Raw genomic sequence first — 21718 nt, 5'->3', positions numbered from 1 at the left:
ATAGACATCTAAGCCAATCGTTCTCCTCGAGTCTCCGGTGCCCGCCTCCTGCCCCTTTCCTCCTCCAATCCGAAACCACAACCGGGTGAGCGCGCGTTTACTCCCGGGAGAGGAGGCGGGCTGCAGCTCCGGCTCCTGAGGGAACCTCAGCTCCGGCTTTTTGGGGCTCTCTCGCGCGCGAAAACATGAGTGAATCCGGGGGACAGCGTGCCCGGCTCCGGCGCTATCCTGAGCTCCCGGTGTGGGTGGTGGAGGATCATCAGGAGGTGAGCGGGCGGCTGACGGGCCTGGGACAGGGTCCGCGAGGACTGAGGAGGCGGCGGAGCCTGGAGGCCAGAGAGCGAACCAGAATCCGAGCGAGTTGCATTGCTGTGGGGAAAACACCAGGACGGCGAGCTTGGAAGAATAGGCCTCGACATTTATGCGCCGCTTGTTACGAGTCCGACAACTCAGTGAACCCTTGCGGTTTGCCCAACATCCCACGGCCAACAACTAGTGGCTTCGGGATTCAAATGCGGTCAGTCGTAACTGCAGGGCCTCGAGTCCTTAACCTGCTCATAACAGGCTTCCTGCTGTCTCCCGGCCTCCCCTTCATATTCCTGTGGTGTAGGTGGGAGGCTTCTGTTGAGAAGGTGCAGTGTCATCTTGTGAAATGGGTACAGAGTAGCTCTCAGAGCCGTTAGTAGTATTGTGTGAATAGTGTGTGCATGAATCTTTTAACACGGCGCTATAAAGTTATTTTTCTGTTTTTTGTAGTAGTGCCTCTTTAGCTAAAATGGTGCCCACATCTAGATTTCTGGAAGCCTGCGAGAGGCCCATGATCGAAGACTTTCTGTTTTTGATTGCTTTAATAATCCTTAGCAATTCTGTGGATGTTAAAGAAGAAGAGGCCGATTCCAGATTTGCGGATGAATAAAGAGAATAGGAAGGAAATTTAGTTTCTCAGGACCTACAGATAGTGTGCCTGGGTCTGAGAGCAAGCATGGGGTAGGTGGTGCGTTCAGATTCAATCTTAACTTAGAACTCTAGAGACTGTAACCAAACAAAGAGCCTTACAGGGGACCTAGCCCAGCAACCAGCATCCAGAAGGTGTGAGAAAGACGCAGAGACCTAGGGTAGCTTGAACACATCTTTTACACCAGAGTGTGTCTTAACCAGGAGTTCTTTTTTCTTTTTTTTCCTGAGTAACAAAGCTTGTTTCCTCACATTGTTTTTGAGTTTATGATGGGGGTAACATGCCAACAAGAGATGCCCATTAAAGTTTTCAGAGATATCAGTCCAAAGTACTGAGGAAAAAAATAAAATTTGAGCTGATTATCTAAACCATCTGTAATAACAAATTGCATATTTTCCTACTTCACAACTTCAGTTCAGTTCAGTCCCATTCGACTCTGCGACCCCATGGATTGCAGCACACCAGGCTTCCCTGTCCATCACCAACTCCTAGAGCTTACTCAAACTCATGTCCATCGAGTCAGTGATGCCATCCAACCAGCTCATCTTCTGTCGTCCCCTTCTCCTCCTGCCTTCAATCTTTCCCAGCATCAGGGTCTCTTCCAATGAGTCAGTTCTTCGCATCAGGTAGCCAAAGTATTGGAGTTTCAGCTTCAGCATCAGTTCTTCCAACAAATATTCAGGACTGATTTCCGTTAGGATTGACTGGTTGGATCTCCTTGCTGTCCAAGGGACTCTCAAGAGTCTTCTCCAACACCACAGTTCAAAAGCATCAATTCTTCAGCCCTCAGTTTTTTTTATGGTCCAACTCTTATATCCATACATGACTACTGGAAAAACCATAGCTTTGACTAGACGGACCTTTGTCAGCAAAGTAATGTCTCTGCTTTTTAATATGCTGTCGAGGTTGGTCATAGCTTTTCTTCCAGGGAGCAAGCATCTTTTGGTTTCATGACTGCAGTCACCATCTGCAGTGATTTTGGAGCCCAAAATTAAAGTTTCTCACTGTTTCCATTGTTTCCCCATCTATTTGCCATGAAGTAATGGGACTGGATTCCATGATCTTAGTTTTCTGAATGTTGAGTTTTAAGCCAACTTTTTCACTCTCCTCTTTTCACTTTCATCAAGCGGCTCTTTAGTTCTTTGCTTTCTGCCATAAGGGTGGTATCATCTGCATATCTGAGGTTATTGATATTTCTCCCGGCAATCTTGATTCCAGCCCGGCATTTCACGTGATGTACTCTACATAGAAGTTAAATAAGGGTGACAATATACAGCTGTGACATACTCCTTTGCCAGTTTGGAATGAGTCTGTTCCATGTCTAGTTCTAACGGTTCCTTCTTGGCCTGCATACAGATTTCTCAGGAGACAGGCAAGGTGGTCTGATATTCCCCTCTCTTGAAGAATTTTCCACAGTTTGTTGTGATCCTCACAGTCAAAGGCTTTGGGGTAATCAATAAAGCAAATTTTTTCTGGAACTCTCTTGCTTTTTTCTTCACAGCTTGGGTGTGCTTCAAATTTTTTGTAGTTTAGCATTGTTTTTCAGCCTGAAGTTGAGTATAACTCATGATTTCAGTGCCAATCCTGAACATGTGCATGTGTCTTTTACAGGTTCTGCCCTATATATATCGGGCCATTGGCTCAAAACATCTTCCTGCAAGTAATATAAGTTTTGTGCATTTTGATTCACATCCAGACCTCCTTATTCCTGTGGATATGCCAGCTGACACTGTATTTGATAAGGAAACACTTTTCGGGTAATATGTGACTTTGTTAATGAGCTTTTTGTGTGTCTCAAATACACTTTGCAATAGATGATAAGCAGTTAAAAGAAATAGTTTTTGCTAAGCTCGTGAGTTTTGCTTTTGTTTTGTTTGCCTTTTTTATTTTATTTAGAGCAAGTATGGACAAACTTTCTCAACAATCCAGATAGTAAATGTTTTTTAATTTATTTTTTAGTTGAAGGATAATTGCTTTACAGAATTTTGTTAGTTTCTGCCAAACATCAGCATGAATCAGCCACAGGTATGCATATGTCCCCTTCTTCTTGAACCTCCATCCCATCTCCCTACCAATCCCACCCCTCTAGATGGTCACAGAGCCCCTGTTTGAGTTCCCTGAGTTATACGGCAAATTCCCATCAGCTCTCTATTTTATGTATGGAAATGTAAGTTTCCATGCTACTCTCTCCATTCATCTCACCCTCTCCTTCCTTCCCCAGATAGTAAATATTTTAGACTTGCTGACCATATGGTCTCTGTTGCAGCTATGTATTTTTGCCCTTGTAGTATGAACTCAGCTGTAAGCACCATGTAAACAAGTGTCAGTGGCTGTGTTCCAATAAAACTTTATTTGGAAAAACAGGTGCCCAACCAATGTTTGCCAACCTTTGCTTTAGAATATAGAATTTTAAAAATAGAAGACTTTAGAAATCATCTGAGCCACTTCTCTCTTCTCCCCTTAGAAGTCTGATATGGAGGCACAGGAAAATGTGTCTTGAACTAATAGTTGAATAATCGTATGTGCAACACATCTTTAATTTGTGTATCCTTTCTTCCAGTATTGACTCCCTCCAACCTCCCTATATGTTTTATTTTCAGGTCACAGATCCTATTGATTTTCCATTATATAAAACCATAGTCAGTGAATGGTGACTTACGAAGTGTTCTTCAATGATAAAGTTCCCTGAAATCCTGTCATTGTCTTTTTACTTATGTATTTATTACAGTGTAGCCTATTCCTACAAAATAAAAAGTTATGTAGCAGTTATTCTCCTGTTATAATAAAAAATTTAAAATATAGTGCTTGTGTGAATTAATTTTAACCTACTGCATTTCTTTTAGTTGACTCTAAAACTGGCTCAGATCACTCATCTCTAAAGAAATGTGGTAACTCTACCAGTGTCCTTACTCTCTTTTATATTTAGAGGTTTTATATTTTATAAATTGAAAAAATTATGAAGCAGTTATGATGACTATACAGTTAGTCATAGAATAATAGTTTTAAATTTTTTCTGTATACCCTTAAAAATTCTTGAGGTTTTTTTTGTGTGTGTGGGTTATATTTAGTGATATTTACCATATTTGAAATTAAAACTGAGGCGTCTTAAATATTAATTCATTTCATGGGACTTCGCTGGTGATCCAGTGACTAAGACTTTAAACTCCCAGTTCAGGGGGCCCAAGTTTGATTCCTGGTCAGGAAACTAAATCCTATATGCTGCAACTTAATAAATAAATAAATAAATAAAAATATTTTTTAAAATGTTAATTCATTTCAAAATAATAGAACTTTATATGTTAGCATAAATATTTTTATGAAAGACAAACATTTTCTAAAGCAAAAAAAATTAAAATGGTAACAGTATTTAAATTTTTGCAGTTTTTTTAATAATTTGTTTTAATTTATTTGTGTTTTAATTTAAGGATAATTGCTTTACAGAATTTCATTGTGTTCTGTCGAACCGCAACATGAATCAGCCATAGTTTGCAGATCTTTTTAATACTTGCCTTTATAGAAAACAACTGAATACCCAAGATTCTGCATTCAGTCTATTATCATATATTGTTTTGGTGGAAGTATATGAAGAAAATTGAGAAGTATTTTGATAGCCTTCCCAGCTATTGTGTGTGTTTAGTTGCTCAGTCGTGTCCAACTCTTTGTGACCTTGTGGACTGTAGCCTGCCAAGCTCCTCTATTCATGGGGACTCTCCAGAAAAGAGTACTGGCGTGGGCTGCCATGCCCTCCTCCAGGGGATCTTCCCATCCTTGGAACCCAGGTCTCCCGAATTGCAGGCAAATTCTTTACCATCTGAGCCACCAGGGAAGCCCACCTAATTGTGAATATTCTTTAATACTATACCAAAACTTCACAAATGTTCATTCCTTAAAACTTAGTTGAAGTGTAGAATCCAGCATTCACATTCAAGCCTGATCAACTGTGGTTTATCAGTCAGTCTTCATTGTAAGAAAACTGTTCAGCTTTTAATTCAATTACAAGTGCTTTCCCTTGAGACAACCATGGTACTTCAGAGTATATTGCAGAAATGCTTTCTGTGTACTTCCTGTTTTGTCACACAGATTATTTTAAAATGTGTACTCAGGATCAAGATTGAATAAAATCATGAAAGACATTCTCATGCAAAACTGGATGGGAGTGTGGGGCACTGGTGCTTGGTATTGATGAGTACAGTGACAGCTAGTAGAGTTTGGTGCCTTTGCCTTGATTGATCTTAGAACATCAACCACCACTGTTTTGTACTGTCAGCATATATGTCAATACAATGAAAAAGGGAAATAATGCCTTGGTGTTATTAGGAAAACAGTTTTGGTCTAATGGTCACACTGAAAAGGTCCAGGAAACCCTGCAAGGTCCCTTGGACCACACTTTGAAACCTGCTATCTTAAAATATTCTTATGAATGAAATTACATTTGGAAAAACCCACTCACTAATAGTTCTTATGCTTTCTCTCTGTTTCTTTTCCAGAGAATTAAGTATTGAGAATTGGATTATGCCTGCAGTTTATGCTGGCCATTTTTCTCATGTAATATGGCTTCATCCCACATGGGCTCAGCAAATCAGAGAAGGCAGGCATCATTTTTTAGTAGGCAAAGACACTTCTACCACAACAATCAGGTAATTTCCTCATATTCATGTGTATGAAAGGGAGTGGATACTTCTTTCTTGTTTTGGAATCCCTGTAATAACTTGTAAGTATCTCTACACAGAATTGGGGTCAGATTAGCCCTCAACTTTTCCAAAAAGAGTTCTTGAAACACCAGGAACAAGTTTTCCAGTCTCTTGATCTTTTTCACACACTGTTTGTATTTTGTTGCTGGTCAAGTTTATTTTTGAATAAAATGATCTTCATCCTCTGGAACCCTGGCTCTGTTGATAACTCCATTAAATCATTGGTGTACCTTATACAAATGTATTTAATAACACATTTTATTATTTTCTTCAAATGTAAGTGTTGTCGGCTGAGTTTAATAATTAGCGTTGATAAAGCAAAATTATCTCACTTTGATTTTTTTAATAAATTCAATGGCTTAAAAGTTGATTCAAAATTTTATCAATATGATTAGCTTTGATAATTTTATAATGTAAATTAAATAACAGCATCCTTTGACTTGAGTTATATGCACAACTATTTCTGTTGTGTAAGTTGTTTAACCAGTGTTTTGTGTATCTTGTGATACTGTACTATCTTTAGAAATACCAGAATGTTCTTGGCTTTCTAAATTCTCTTGTTATGGAGTGAATGTTTTAAGCAGTGGAATCATAACTTTTAGAACCTGGAGGATAGTAGAATGAAATGGTAATACATTGAAAATGAAATGCAGTCTTTCTCAATGAAAATGATACTTTTTATTTCTGATTTATTCTTAATATTGATAATAAAAGTTATACATAATACTGGCTTATATGAAATAGTGTTAGGGTTTTTATTGAGTACTTCAATGAGTAGGCCTTATTTAACCTGTAACAGGTTTCTGCAAAATCAAATCTCAGCAATCTGAAACAGACATTTGAAACTCAATGTGTAATAATAATATTAGGATGATATTGATTATCATGATTTTAGTTAATCCCGCAAATAAAAATTTATGAAAGAGACACACATATAGGTATGCAGCCTGAGACATGTGTGTGTGTGTGTATATACAGATATGAACAAAGTAAGATATTCCTTATTAGAGAAAAATACCCATCTAAGTTGGTGGATACAGCATTTGTCTTAGGGTGGTGCATGCGTGCTAAGTCACTTGGGTCCTGTCCATCTTATTGCAACCCTATGGACTGTAGCCCACCAGGCTCCTCTGTCCAAGGGATTCTCCAAACAAGAATACTGGAGTGGGTTGCCATGCCCTTCCCCAGGGGATCCTTCCGATTCAGGGACCGAACCCATGTGTCATAGCTCCTGCATTGGCAGGCATGTTCTTTACCACTAGCAACACCTGGGAATCTTAGGGTGGTACAGCTGTTAATAAGCTTGGATATTGGTTTTGTTATGTCGTTAATTTTTTTTTTAAGAAAGTTATATCTTTTTAAATATAAGGCTGTATATGCTGAAGAGGGGTAGATGAGAAATAAATATTAATACCATCATTTTAAATTGGATAGGTCCTACCCCTGGAAGAGCCATTTGGTGTCACTGTTCAAAGTACTTACCAAGGCATAATACAGTTGAAAAGCTAAGAACATGCTGATATGTCTAAAATAAAAAATCTGTAACTTGTGAAATGCTGCACAGGATTTTTTTAAGTTGCTTTACATATTAAAATATGTAATATTACAGTTATATAAAATTTAATAAAGCTTTGAAATATGTCAGAGGGAGTTTTTACCAAGAGATATTATTTCCAGGTATAATTTTTCTCTCAAGTGATTTTTTGGATGCAGTTCCAGCTGGTATGACAGAGATCCAAAGCACTGGTTAAACAGGATCTTTCATTTCTTTTCTCCAGTTAGAGTTTACCATGTGCAGTCCAGGGCCAATATGGCAGCCCTACAGTTAAACCCCAAATAATTTCTATCTTTTTGCTCCACCCTCTCTAGAGTGTGGCCTCTGAACTCAGAGTCCAAGTGGGGTTTGCTGCTACCATGTTCACATGCCAGTCAGTGGGGAGGGGAGAGCAAGGCTTTCTATACTTCTCTTACACTCACGACTTCTGGGCAGAGCTGAGTCAACTGGCCACACCTAGCTGAACGATGCGTGAGTGCGTGCTCAGATGCTTCAGTTGTGACTATCTCTTTGTGACCCCATGGACTGTACTGTCCATGGACTTTTCCAAGCAAGAATACTGGAATGGGTTGCCATTTCCTACTCCAGGAATCAAACCCTGACTCAGGGATCAAACCTGGGTCTCCTGCATTGCAGGCAGAAGGTAGATTCTTTACCTTCTGAGCCACCTACCTGCACAATAGACTACAAAATATGGTCTTTGGGCAGTTGTGTGTCAAGCTAGAAATTTGAGAACCCTGTTTCCAGAAACTACAAATATTAGAGACAGCTCTTAGTTTGTGTCAAATATGTCCTTTTTTGTATTCCTGAAATTCTATATGTTGCCGGCTAATTTGTCCACTTGTCTTGAAAGTAATTTTTTTCCTCTAATCCAGGGTTACAAGTACAGATCATTACTTCCTAAGTGATGGCCTTTATGTAACTGAAGACCTGCTGGAGAACCCAAAACCTTTACAGTTGGATGTAATTATGGTAAAACCTTATAAACTCTGTCACAGTCAAGGAGAAGATGATGTAGTGTCTTCTGCTAAGAAGCCAAAGCTAGCCCTGGAGGACTCAGAGAACACTGCCTCTACTAATGGTGACTCTTGTTCAGAAGGACTGGAAAAGGACACAGTGACACAGAGAAGGGACCACACTTGTCTACAACCATCATGTTCGTGTTCTTCTGAAAGCCAAGAATGCCAGACTGCAGTTAGCACTGGAGAGATTCTGGAAATTTTGGAGAAAAGGGATGCATTTGTTTTAGATATTGACTTAGATTTTTTTTCAGTCAAGAATCCCTTCAAAGAAATGTTCACTCAGGTAAATGTGGTGTTTTAAAAAGGTGCAATCAAAATCCAGATATAACTTTTGACTTCCCCCAAATAAAACTATTGATAGCTTGCTGATAACAAGAGCCTTACTGTTAATGTAAACAGTAAATTAACACACATTTTGTATATTATATGTATTAAATACTGAATTCTTGTAAGGTAGAGAAAAGGTTGAGAAAATCATAAGAAAATACATTTACAGTACTGAACTGTATTTATCAATACTATACATTTATGTGGTGTTTAAAGATAAACCTATATCAATGTGTCTTATATAAAACACTGCTACATATATTACTAACACCAGATGTCAAAGATGAAAAGATGTGATAAAGTCATATTTATTTACATTTATAGTGATTCATACATTGATAACAAGGAAGCAGCAATGTGATTGCTTTAGGTAGCCTAATATAATCAATGTAATTACTTCATGGTAGCCTAACCTGGACACTAATGAATGAATCATTATAAAAATTTTATAGCATATTATAGTCATATTCATAATACAGTATTGGAAATGTTGTTATATACTTTTCAATACTACTTATCTGTGATAAGTTGATATGCAGTTTCTCCAGTTAGAGAGGCATGTATTCTTTAAAATGTAATTCATTGAAAGCAAAGTTATAAAGCCATAGGAAAACTAACATATTAATTTTATATTAAATATCATTCATCTTATGCCTATGTAAGGATAGGTTAGTATCTACATAAATTTTATTCATTCATGACATACCTAACTTTTTCTTAATTGTTTTCAATATTACTAGTCTGTACAGTTGGTATGCAGATTTTTTTTTTCAAATTGTTGCGAATCTCCAAAATCTTTTCCTCTCTACTGAAAAATATCCGTGTATAAATGATCCTGTGTAGTTCAAACCCATGTTGTTCAGAGGTCAACTGTAGTGTAATCTACAGCAAGAGTGGGGGGACCTTGAGTGCCCTCCCAACTTGCAAATAAGAGAGAAAAATTGCCCACTGTTTCTTTCCTGCTGTTGTGAATGTACCAGTAACTATAACTTCCAGCGTTCAGAATTATAAAATGACTTTAGAGATGTTTAGAAAACATGAGAATGGGCATACCTGGAGGCTAAAAAACCTGACTTTATGAATTTATCCTACAAGTATACTCACCAAATATCTGTAATGAGAATTTCTAAAAGGTTACATAAGTGATTTAAATGGCAGTTACTTCTTTTCCAGGGCCATAAGGAAACCTGGGGAAGTGGGGATTTTGTGTCCTTTATACCCTTGGGTGCTATTGAACTTTTTGAAAAGAGCATGTATTGTACTTTATAATGTAATAGCTATTTTTTTTAAAGAACATGTTTGGTAGTCAGAAAGATTTAAGTTCTGTTTGTTACTTGTACTGCTTATTAGCTGCATGATCTTGGAAAAGTTACTTAACCTTTCAGATCCATGGTTTCTTCAAGTATAAAATCAAAATAATAATCATACCCAATCACAGAATTGTTATATGAGGATAGTGCACAGCACTGTGCTTAAGGAATTTTAGATCTTGCCTATAGACCCTTCCTGACAGTGCTCCCATATGGGGCCAGGTAGACCTACCTCTAAAGGGGCTGCCTGGCTGTGCTAAACGAGGACACACTTTCTCCTGCAAAATCCTCCCATTGTATCTGTTTGTACTCTAGCATTCTCTCCTGTGGCTAGGGAATGGACTGCAAAGTGCAAGTGGAAAGTTTTCTTTTATTGTTACAGAGATACATACATTTCCTATACACTTGATCTTAGCCAAAAGGCTGAGAAGTGATTGTATTTCCTATACATAGCTAAAATCTATTTAGATGCTAGGATGTATCCATTTATAAAGTAGAACAGTATTAGAAATATTTTCATTCATTACCTATTAGCCATCAAGTCTTCTTCCTTAATTAATTTTTATACATTGTTATCATGCCCAGATGAATAGTTAGCCTAAAAAAGGGATAATATTTACAATGAAATAATGAATTACATTATTCCCTGATTTCCTAGACTTCCTCTAAATGATTATCTAAGATATTCTTGTATCAATGTCATTTTTTACTTAAAGTATATCATTGAAAAATTAATCTTTTTTCTACTATATGGGTTCTTTGTTTTGTTTTCCAGGAGGAGTACAAAATCTTACAAGAGCTGTACCAATTTAAAAAGCCTGGAAGCAACCTGACAGAGGTATCCTTCGTTTCTTTTGGTCTTGTCTAAAGGGCTTCCCTTTAGTGGTAAAGAATCTGCCTGCCAATGCAGGAGATGCAGGTTCCATCCCTGGGTCCACAAGATCCCCTGGAGAAGGGAATGGCAACCCACTCCAGTATTCTTGCCTGGGAAATCCCATGGACAGAGGAACCTGGCTGGCTACAGTCCAGGGCATTGTAAAAGAGCTGGACACAACTTGGTGACTAAACAATGATTTATCACATAGCTAGTAGTATCTTACCTGATATTAGGTTATTCTCAAATAGCAGCCCCAAATCTTGATATGTGTTTCTTGGGGAAACCCATGGTTAGTACTTGAAAATCATGTGTTAACTGATTGAATTGAAATTTTCATTGTAATGGGATTTCACTTATTTTTTGAAAGAGTAACTATATAATCTCAGCTTTTCAATGTGCTTAAAGGAAGATTTGGTAGATTGTGTTGATAATCGAATTCATCAATTAGAAGATTTAGAAGCTGCTTTTGCTGATTTGTGTGATGGCGATGATGAAGAAACTGTACAGAAATGGGCTTCAAACCCTGGGTAAGACTCAAATATTTTTTTTCTTCAACTCTACTGTATTTTAGTCCTAGATATATTGCTAAATTTGCTAGATAAATTGCTTTTTAAAAATTCCTGTCTCTTGCTATGTGTATTACCTATTCAGAATATTCAGTGCAGTTTTCACTTTAAAATAAAATGTTCAGAAACATCCCTGAAATATAAATATTGTAGAACTTTATTGTCATTAAGGAAGGCAGTGGTATGGAAGAATAAACCATTGTAATATTAATCATATCAATAACTACTAATTAGGCACTTTAACATAAGTTAGTTTTTTCTCTTTAGTAGAGGGAACTAGATCTAAAAATGATTCCCCCCTCTTTGAAATTTTGTTGGAAGAGGGAGAGATAGAAATAAGTCTCAGAACATGATTCTCCCCAGAAATATTTTGTGTACCTACTATTTGGTGATTTTGTGAAGTCTCAAGCCAAACTTAAGCTTAAATCAAACAAAATAGACAACTTTAGAATCCTGAATCTAGCCCACAGATGGAGCCACCTTCCACTGAAACCCACCCATCTGCTGACGCTTAGCTCTTCACCACCTGCAGGCAGTTCTGTCACAGACCTGAAGAAAAAACAAAGGAAAAGTAAGACAGCAAGAAAAGTCTCCCCAAACTTAGCATACCCCCAAAAGGGTCATACCCTCAGCATGAACAAGTCTTCACTGTTCCTAAGGAAGTAGAAGAGGTGGATGACTAGGGTCCAGAACCCCAGAAAGTGTCGTTAATAAGAAGGAAGAAGTAACAGGATCAGTGGATAGACAGGCCTCCATACCTCCATTTTTGTTTACTTTTTCCCTCCCAGCAGATGAGTGGGTATTGGTAGATGAGGCATTAAAATACTCAAAACATTAATTAATCAAGGCTTCCAAAGAGTTCCACCTATATTAAATAACTTAAAAGCACCATTGTTATTATATCAAATGGTATAGAACTTTACCAGTTATAATTGTATATGTCAATAAATATGTCCTGAATTTTTTTCTCAGCTTTTGGGAAACTATCTTTTTTCATCACGGTATGCTAAAGGCACTTAGTTTTACTGCTGATCAAAGTAATTTTTAAAGTTATAGTAGAATTTTCATTCTTAAAGAAGAAAATCGCAGTTTCTTGAGTGCTAATTTTCAATCTTTAATGCAATCTGTAATCTTTTAAGTAAGGAAACAGCAGGGAACATTTATTTCTTAATATTTTAAGACGATATTTGAACAACTCTTATCTTTCATTTCCAAAACATCATATAAAACATATTGTTAATGGTAAATTTTAAGGGTAATGTATGATTTGCTACTGTCATTTTAATTGAGGTGGTGTAATGTTTAATTGAGGGGTGCTTTTTTTCAGAATGGAATTACTAGGTCCACTGGTACAGAGTTTGAAAAAACGGATGGAAGCACCGGACTATGAAATGGTAAATGTTTATATTGAAGTATAAAATTCACCCTTTAAGAAAGGCATTTTTGTGGCTAGAAAAATGTGCCCTCTTTTAAAGTGATTCACTCTTATTTGTGTTCCTGGAAAGCATGAATGGACATTTTTTTTGTGGAAAAAGTATATACTTTTTAGAAGCCAGAATACTGGAAAAGCTTTCCAGGAAAAACATGCTTTTGCTAATTTTATGTATGAAGTAAAAGTGCTGTTGACTTTTTACACTTGATCTTAGCCAAAAGGCTGATGAGTGATGCTATGGACTTTTTAATTTTGTCTATGATCAGATATTCCCTTGCCAGAGTAAAGAAAGTATACAATTTCTAAATTTGCTCATTCTTTATTCATTCATTTTTATACTCCTTTCACACTTCTTTTTTTCCTCTCTGAAAACTTTTCTGATTAAAAAAACCAGACAGACAAAAGAAGGCTCTGTGGCCAGCACATCTTGACTATATTAGCTGTATAACTTTGTTTGCACAGCAAATCTGAATACTATTTTAAAAGAAGATGCCCTTAATGGTAATTTCTTTATTTTTATATCATTTTGCAAATCTGAGTATAAATTTTCCCATTTGAAATTCAGGTCCCCTTTTCTCAAATTTTGTGCCAGAGCTGAGACCACCAGTTCTGCTTCTTTTACTTGTAGTGTTTATTTAATAAATTGTGGTTTTACTTTAGTGTTTTATTTAGTTGTGGTATATAATCAAATCACCTTATTTGAACTGAAGTTTATATATTGATTTAATCCTAGTTTTGTAAGAATAGAAAATAACAGCAAAAGACTATTTGGTTAAATCAGAGCTAACTCAAAGCTCGCCTTTTTTTTTAATGGCAAATTTTAAAAATGATAGAAGACTCTTAGGGTTTAAAAGTGCTTTGAGCTCATATGATATTATTGAAAGTATCTTCTACTTTAGTCATTACTTTGCATCTGAATTTTCTGGTGAGGGGGCAAGAGTTTTCTACATTGTTTGTTGAGAAAAAGGATGGCATAGGCCTGGTAGCAGATTGTGTAGCCAGATGCGAAGTACCCATAGCTGCAGGATTAGAACACTAAGTACTTTGATCATTTTAGTAGAAAAGAACATGCAGAGTCTCTCTCCTTAGTGTATTGACCAATCATTGCCAGTTAAATCTTTGATGTGTATCCAGAGCCTCCAGTAATATAGTAAATTAATGGTTTTTTTACATGCTTTGTACTTAGGTACCCTAGGCAAAACTATAACATATTTGAATTCCAGTTTTTAAAACTTTAAAGCAGGGGCTGCAAAATGTCAGCCTGTGGGCCATTTCTTGCTCTCAGGCATATTTAGTTTAGTGCTGAGACTGAAACACCAGTCATTTACATTTAAAACACATGTATATCAGTATATGTGGTTATATATAAAGCATGCACGAGAAACTTGAAACAGTAGGTTCAGTAAGGTAGGAGAAAGACTTTCATCTTGTATCCTCTTGAAGCTTTAAATGTAGTGCTTGTTGTATGTATTTAAAAAGTAAAATAATGTCTTGAAAGAAAGGAAATATGAGAATACTATGTATAGACTTAAAATCAATTTTTAGAATCTTAAGTAAAGTGAATAACTTGATAGAAAATGTAAATTGTCAAAATAGACTCAAGTAAAGACAGAAACAGAGTGAATCTACAATCATAAAATAAATTTTAAAATTGTTCCTAGAAAAGGCATCAGGCCCAAAAAGGTGTACAGACCAGTTCTTCCAAAACATCAGAAAATAGATAACTTCTGTGGCATGGAAACTGTTAAGGAAAAAGCAATCCTAATCCACAAAAATATTAAAAATTTAGTCAGCAAGGCCATTAATCGTTAATGAGTCTTCTAAAGACAACAACATTACCATGTAATTTTTAATTGTCTTATTTTCAGGTTCACCAGGCTGGTCTAACCTGTGATTATTCAGAACTCCCTCACCATATCAGCACAGAACAAGAAATTGAACATCTTATTCAGTCTTTGCATAATGTTCTAAAAAATTTACCAAAACCTACTCTAGTGACAATTGCAAGGTAAGTGTAGTAGCTTGAATAATGGCCCACCAAATATGTCCATGTCCTAATCTTCAGCACTTATATGAGTATGGTGCCTTATATGGCAAAAGGGACTTTGCAGATATGATTAACTTAAGGATCTTGAAAATGAAAAGATTATCCTGGATTATCTGGGTGAGCCCAGTGTAATCACAAAGGTCTTAATAGGAGGAAGACAGGAAGGTCAGGATGAGAGAGTGGAGGATGCTAGACTGTGGACTTTGAAGATGGGGTTTGAACTGAAAAGTGCGGGCAGCCTCTGAAAGCTGGAGAGGCGGGGAAGCAGATTCTTTCCCTAGAGCCTAGAGAAGAAATACAGCCTTGCCAGCACCTTTGTTTTAGGACTTCTGACCTCCAGCAGAACTATAAGATGATGAATTTGTTTTACTTTAAGTCACTAAGTTTGTAGTGATTTGTTACAGTGGCAGTAGGAAATTAAGTCTCCATAGATGAATCTAATGATTACTATTACAATAGTTCTTACCAACTTTTTACCTACTCAGCTCAAAATTCAAGTGTTATATTTTCTCTTTCCTATTGGTGGTAGCTGGCAAACAGCATACAATTCCTGTTATCTTGTCTTTGAAGTTGGTGATGTTATTCAGTTGAACATAAGAAATTCCGATATCTGTGTCATACAGATAAATATTTAGCTGCTGCCATGTTTTACATTTGAATGTATAAATGTGCTGAATAGTTACAGCAGTTTAATAAAAATTTCTGTGTTAATCTTTGGACTCATTCTGCATGGAAGTGTTTCTAAAATAATACTTTAAATGTTCAGGCAAGTTATATTTACATATTTTATGACAAGTTTTTTGTGACTCTCTTTACCATTCTGAATGAATTCATAAATAATCTAATCTACATACACATAGGGCTTCCCTGATAGCTCAGTTGGTAAAGAATCCGCCTGCAATGCCGGAGACCCCAGCTGGACTCCTGGGTCAGAAAGATCTACTGGAGAAGGGATAGGCTACCCACTCCAGTATTCTTGGGTTTCCCTTGTGCCTCAGCTGGTAAAGAATCCACTTGCAATCAGAGACCTGGGTACAATCCCTAGATTGGGAAGATCCCCTAGAGAAGGAAAAGGCTACTCCAGTATTCTGGCCTAGAGAATTCCATGTACCATACAGTCCATGGGGTTGCAAAGAGTCAGACACAACTGAGTGACTTTCACTTTCTTTCTTTCACATACACATGTAATTTAAATATATTTAGATAGCATATACAATGTGTAGATGATGTAATTGTCTTAGTCTGTTCCGGCTGCAATAACAAAAATACCTTAGACCAAGCAGCTTATAAACAACGGATATTTCTCACAGTCCTGTAAACTAGGAAGTCCAAGATGAGAGTACCAGCAGATTCACTGTCTGGTGAGGACCTGCTTCCTGATTCATAGACAGCCATCTTCTCTCTGTAACTTCACATTGAAGGAAGGGGTGAAGATGCTCTCTGGGGTCAGTTTAATAAAGGTATTAATCTCATTCATGAGGACTCCACCCTCTGACCTGATCACCTTCCAAAGAACCCCCACCTCCAAATATAATCATATTGGAATTAGATTTCAACACAGGAATTTTGGGGGCACATAAACATTTAGCTTATAGCAACAACCTACCTACACATATAATTTAAATATATATTAAATATATACACACACTAAAAAAATAATAGCATAAAGGAGAAAGAGTAATTGATGATAAAATAATACATATTAAAATGCCACACCAAACTGGAATTTTTACAAAGAGTCACTAAATGTAACAGTTAAAAATGCAGACAGATCCAACCAGTTGTATTGCCCAAATACCGTGAACAGCACTGCTATAGAAACATGGTTATTCTAGTCACAGCAAGCTCTTGATAAAGTTCTGAACTTAAAGTCTAATCTTCCCTCAGTTCACAGAGTATCTGCATTCCTGGAAAATTTAGTTTAAACCATTTCAAAAATACAGCAAACTATTTGTAGAAGACTATTAAAAATAGGTTCAAAAAATTAAAACCGAATTTTTCACTTGTTTAAGTGCTCCACTTTATTTGGAAACTGCAGGACACAGGAAAATTCATATTCATATTCATATTGCAGTAGTATCCTACATATTGCAAACACTCAAAATATGCAGACCCTCTCTCCTAATTGTTATTGTGACAAAAATGTACCTGCAGATTTCTAAAACTCCCTCCTGAGGGTTGCTCCCATCAAGAGCTACTCTAATACTGTTTTCAAGAAGACAGAAATCTGTGTGAAAGCATCAAAGTGTCCCTTATTTGTTAAGGCTAATAAATTAAGTTTTTACATATCATACTTTCTGCAAGGTCTTTATCCATATGTATGTGTTAGACAGTATTTAATAATTTAAAATTGCTCTGTGTCATTTATCATGTGTTACATGTTTATATCAAGCCTCAGATATAGCCTAATCATCATAGAATGAAATGAGCTCATCAGAAGTCTTACAGGTTATTTGTTTAGGTCTAAAATACTTGTTAAGGAGTAGGCTAGATAACTAATTTCATTTCCTTCTATAAACATTTCCATGCCATTTTCCAATCTAGTGGAATTTCCAATGGCTTTCCTCACCCTAGTCCAAAACCAGGAGGCACTGATAAAATCATTTTAGATACTAACCCAGCTAAAATTGTCAACAACATTGTTATTGGCTGGTACCACCCAAATTGTAGTCAGTGATTCTAGAAAGCCTCAAAATACAGATTCCTGCCCCACACCTCTTTGCTCTTTCCTCCTTAATACTACCTAGGAGACTAATCCCAACACCAGCACATCCACACATTTCATTTTGGATGATCTTGTACACTTGTGTGGTGAGCAGATTATTTATAGAGGCAGAACCCTTTTATCAGTTGGAAAGCCTCCACCCTCATAATTTCTATCCTGTTTGTACACATAATAAAAGAATGTGAAACATGATGCCCAGTCACTAATATAATTAGCACCAGTGTTCCCAAGCAACATCTCCCTCTTATGGAAACAAGGGCCTAGTACTAAGCACTGAGGCTTTGGAGATGTGCTTTATGGTGTTGAATCCCATCATCAGCACATAGCCGTGCAGGTTAATCTTTCTCTGTTTGACTCCTTTAAAGGGATGGTAAAGGTATCTATTTCATAGAGTTGCTGAGAAAGTTAAAGAACATAATACATGTAACACGCCTGACATATAGTCAAGGTTTAGTAGCTTTCAGTACAGCTTCATTTTTACTTTACATTGAATTCAACACACACAGGCTTTTCCTCACTGCCCAGTATGATCTCATTCTACTTATGTATATTTTTCTTTTCTTTCCTTTCTCTTTCTCTTCTCGGTTCCAGGTCAAGTCTGGATGATTACTGTCCTTCTGAGCAAGTTGAAACCATTCAAGAAAAGGTCCTCAGTGTACTACGCTCCCTCTATGGGACTCTAGACATTCACCTGGTGTATTCAGCAGAGTCCACTGCATCTTGAAGCATCACAGCACTAGGCTTCTGTTACAGCTTGATGTAGTAACAGGGTTTTCATTAACTTATTTTCAAATGAGTCTTCCAGAGAATACCTTAATATTATTGAATAACTTTCCATTTAAAATTTTTCAGGTATTTTGAATCTCCAAACAGATATCACCAGTTGTTGAATGATGACAAATTTTTTTGGCATCAAGCTTACCCCTCAGTGACGGATCTGATGCTCATCTTTCTTTTTATCTGTCACTGTCATCTTCACTTTTGTGATGGGTTTTTCCGCTTTTCCCCGCTTCTTAGGTCGGTTGGACTACATGAGATTCACTCATTCATTTATTCATTCATTCAGCCAACTGACATTTTTTGAACTCATACATGTGCTGGTCATAATTTAGTGCTGAATATATGGTTACAAACAGAATAGACAAGGCCCCTGCCCTCCTGGTGGACAGCTAAGAAGTGTATTAAGGATTGTGAGACATGTTATAAAGGAAAGGAGAACCACAAACATGTTTAAGTGTACTATTAGTACTCAGGGCATCCTGGCCTTACAGGAAAGTAACATTCTCAAAAGCTACTACCAAAAAAAGTAAATAAGTAAATAAATTAGCCAGTCCATGAATATTTCCAGGATTTAGGATTCTGGCCCAGCTCTTAGGGAATGCTTTCAACATTGTTGCTGTTAAGGAGGTCTATTTGAGTAAATTCAATCAAACAAAAAACAACTTTTCTTTGCTAATCAATAAAATCCCCCAGGGTTTTTATTCCTCCAGATGGTGAGTATGGGAGTCAAATAACCTTATAGTTCCTAAGTGCCACTTTATTGGCAGTCTTGGTTGATAGTTTTTTCAAATAAACTAGCTTTTTATGTAAATAGTAGGGAAAAACTTAAGTCCTTGATTCTGATATCATAAATACCCAAGGATGTAACTGCCTTCCACGAGTCTCTCCATGAGTGAGAGAGCCTACCTAAGCTACTCTTGATCATGAAACTTTTCGTTTACATAATTTGCCAAAGTCTTCCTCTCTTCAGTATTCCTCATGTTCAGTAATCATTTTTTACCTGCCTGCTTGGTTTCCTTTAAAAAGTAGGATGTCACTTAAAGAAAAAAACCACCCAGCCCTCACTTTTAGCACAGCAGTTATTTTCATTTTCGCACATATCTTTCAAGACTTGCACAGGTGTTTCTGTTGAGTTGCATGTAGCTGAAATTACAGTGTTTCCTAACTTAATACCCAAGGTCATGTTGCCATTGCCACTCAGTAGATGGCACCAGATCCCCTTTTTCCAATGATTGTATTTTACAGCAAACCTTTCTTGTCCCTAAGTTGATTTCCCAAGACTGATAAGTATACATGCTTATTTCTGTTGTGAAAAGCAAAGCAAAGTGATTTAGCCTTCCATTTTGATAGAACATTGTATGCCAGAAAGTGTAATTTCCCTGTAAAATCAGAATTGCAAAAAGTGCTATTTATTTTTCAGTGTTGAAAAAATTTTATTACAGTTCTGTAAGTGAGGTTGCTTTTATAAGTAAATTATTTTGTCTGATAAAATAAATTAAAAAGTGTGTTAAGGTTTTAAAGATTTAAAACCAAACTATAGAACTAATTAATCGTATTTGGTCTTGGGGTGTTCCTAGCATTGATCTTGGAAGTTTGGTTTAATAGTCATTTATTATGGGTCCCATGAACTCAGATGACGTTCATCATTGTTTTTAACTCAGGTAGAATGAAAGGGCATCAGTTTCCTTTTTAAGAATATTCACATTGTTCTCATGCTCTGTAATTCTCTTTGAAGAATAAAATTCAGTTCCTACTTGTTAAGTGGAACCAAGTTAGTAAACTATGTCTCTGCACATTTCAAACGGGAAGGTACTTAGTTTATCAAGACATCCATCATTTCTATTCTATTCTAAGTACCAATGAGGAATACCACAGTACAGTGCTTTGAATTATGTACGAATATCACTCAGGCATGGGATTTTGAGCAACTTTTTGAAAAATGCGACTTAAATGTTAGATTAGGCCGTAACTTTGGTAACTGACAAGTATATATTTCCCAGTATCTAGGGGGAAATTTTTTTGTAGGCGTCTTATCATTGTCTTATAGGTTCCCAGGAAACTCTTAGTCAAAGGCCTTCACTCTTTATATGATGTCCTCTCCATATCTTCATTTTAGTAGTAGTGGCCCCAGATTGCTGACAGTATGTGCATCACACTGCAAATAGTTTATAGTATATTTCTTAGTATAAGATTTCTCATTTACCAAACTTAATAGAAACCACTTTCATAAAACTTACGAAATTTTTGTTAGACATCTTTCAGAAATGCTCAAGATACCTGAGGATCATGTGTGAAAATACTCACTATGGGACTGTTCTGTACCACCTGGTCATCCTGCATTGCTGCACTCTCTTAAAATGCTTGTTTGTGAACTAACTGGTCCTGGACCACCTCTGGCTTTGTAGATCTAGCTGCCCTCATGGAATTCCAAACATCAGTGCCTTCTTTTCCTTTATTCTCATTTGAGTTCAACAAATGAAGTTAAGAGTGACTACAAAGGTTTCTGTGGACTGTAATTCTTAGGAGAGAGTTCTCTGAACAGTGAACACTCTCGGCACTCACTGGAAGGGTGTAGCTTATCATTACAGAGTAGTAAGCTGGGATTCTGTACATTAGTATCTTGTGAGTTCAGTTCCTGTGATTCAGAAGCAAGAGTGCGTTTCAAAGGCTGAGGCTGTACAGTTCCACTTCCGTCAAAGACCTTCCTTTTTGACTAGGCAGCCAGCCTCCAGCTCCAGCATTCCTACCACGTCTGTAACTTTAGACGGCCTTCACCAGCAAGCAGATCTCTGAAGCTGCCTGATAGGCATCAGCACTGTTTAGAAGCCTTACCACCCTAGTTGATGTGAATCATGCCAAGGTTAAGACAAGAGGTGTCACGACTGAAACAGAGCATCGTGGTAGGAGTGTGAGCTTCCGAGGGGGTGTCTGTCCGGCTCCAGTGCCCCCTTCTTCCAGCTGTGGGACCTCAGCCTCAGCTTCCCCTTTACAGTGATAGTGTGAGAAATAACATGTATAAAGCCCTTAGCACAAAAGCCATTCAGCAAACATTGGCTTTCATTTGCAAATCCAGTCCTACTTACGAAATTCTGTGAGGGCTATTCCAAGTCTCAACTGCTCTTCTCCTGCCTCCTAAACCCTGGTCTTTTTAAACCCCACGTTAGCTTCCACTGTATTCCTGTGAATAGTGGAATTTCACTTTCTTTATTCAAAGAAGGCAGGTCCTTGCCCATAAGGAAAAAAGTAACAGAGGGCTTTAAGCAGAGATACTTAAAACTCTTGTCTTGAATTGGTGCAAGCATCCATTTATTCACAATTGTAAAACTTGTGCAGTTAAGAGGGTCTGGGATATAAAAGCCTGCTGCAGTCTCCCTCTACCCTACCCCTCCTGCTGCTGGTAGATAAAGCTAGAATCTGTGGGGCAAAAACTG

At 37.1% G+C, this 21718-nt stretch overlaps 1 protein-coding gene across 3 annotated transcripts; it reads left to right on the top strand.

Annotated features, from left to right (window-relative positions):
• Nucleotides 1-98: 98 nt before the first annotated feature.
• C25H5orf22 (chromosome 25 C5orf22 homolog) lies at nucleotides 99-20785 on the top strand. Of its 3 annotated transcripts, none has more exons than XM_043887476.1 (9): nucleotides 99-266; nucleotides 2567-2712; nucleotides 5443-5592; nucleotides 8077-8506; nucleotides 10636-10698; nucleotides 11143-11264; nucleotides 12631-12697; nucleotides 14604-14743; nucleotides 18099-20785. In XM_043887476.1, the coding sequence occupies exons 1-9, from the start codon at nucleotides 186-188 to the stop codon at nucleotides 18229-18231; spliced, it is 1332 nt and encodes a 443-aa protein (XP_043743411.1). In that variant the 5' UTR covers nucleotides 99-185; the 3' UTR covers nucleotides 18232-20785. The 3 variants fall into 3 exon arrangements, with proteins under 3 accessions (XP_043743411.1, XP_043743413.1, XP_043743412.1); XM_043887477.1 differs by lacking the exon at nucleotides 99-266 and adding an exon at nucleotides 302-517; XM_043887478.1 differs by lacking the exon at nucleotides 2567-2712 and having other exon boundaries at nucleotides 128-266.
• The last annotated feature ends 933 nt before the right edge of the window (nucleotides 20786-21718 follow it).

This window comes from Cervus elaphus, chromosome 25 (assembly GCF_910594005.1).
Source record: "Cervus elaphus chromosome 25, mCerEla1.1, whole genome shotgun sequence".
NCBI classification, from domain to species: domain Eukaryota; kingdom Metazoa; phylum Chordata; class Mammalia; order Artiodactyla; family Cervidae; genus Cervus; species Cervus elaphus.
This window is presented reverse-complemented; position numbering and strand designations above follow the sequence as displayed.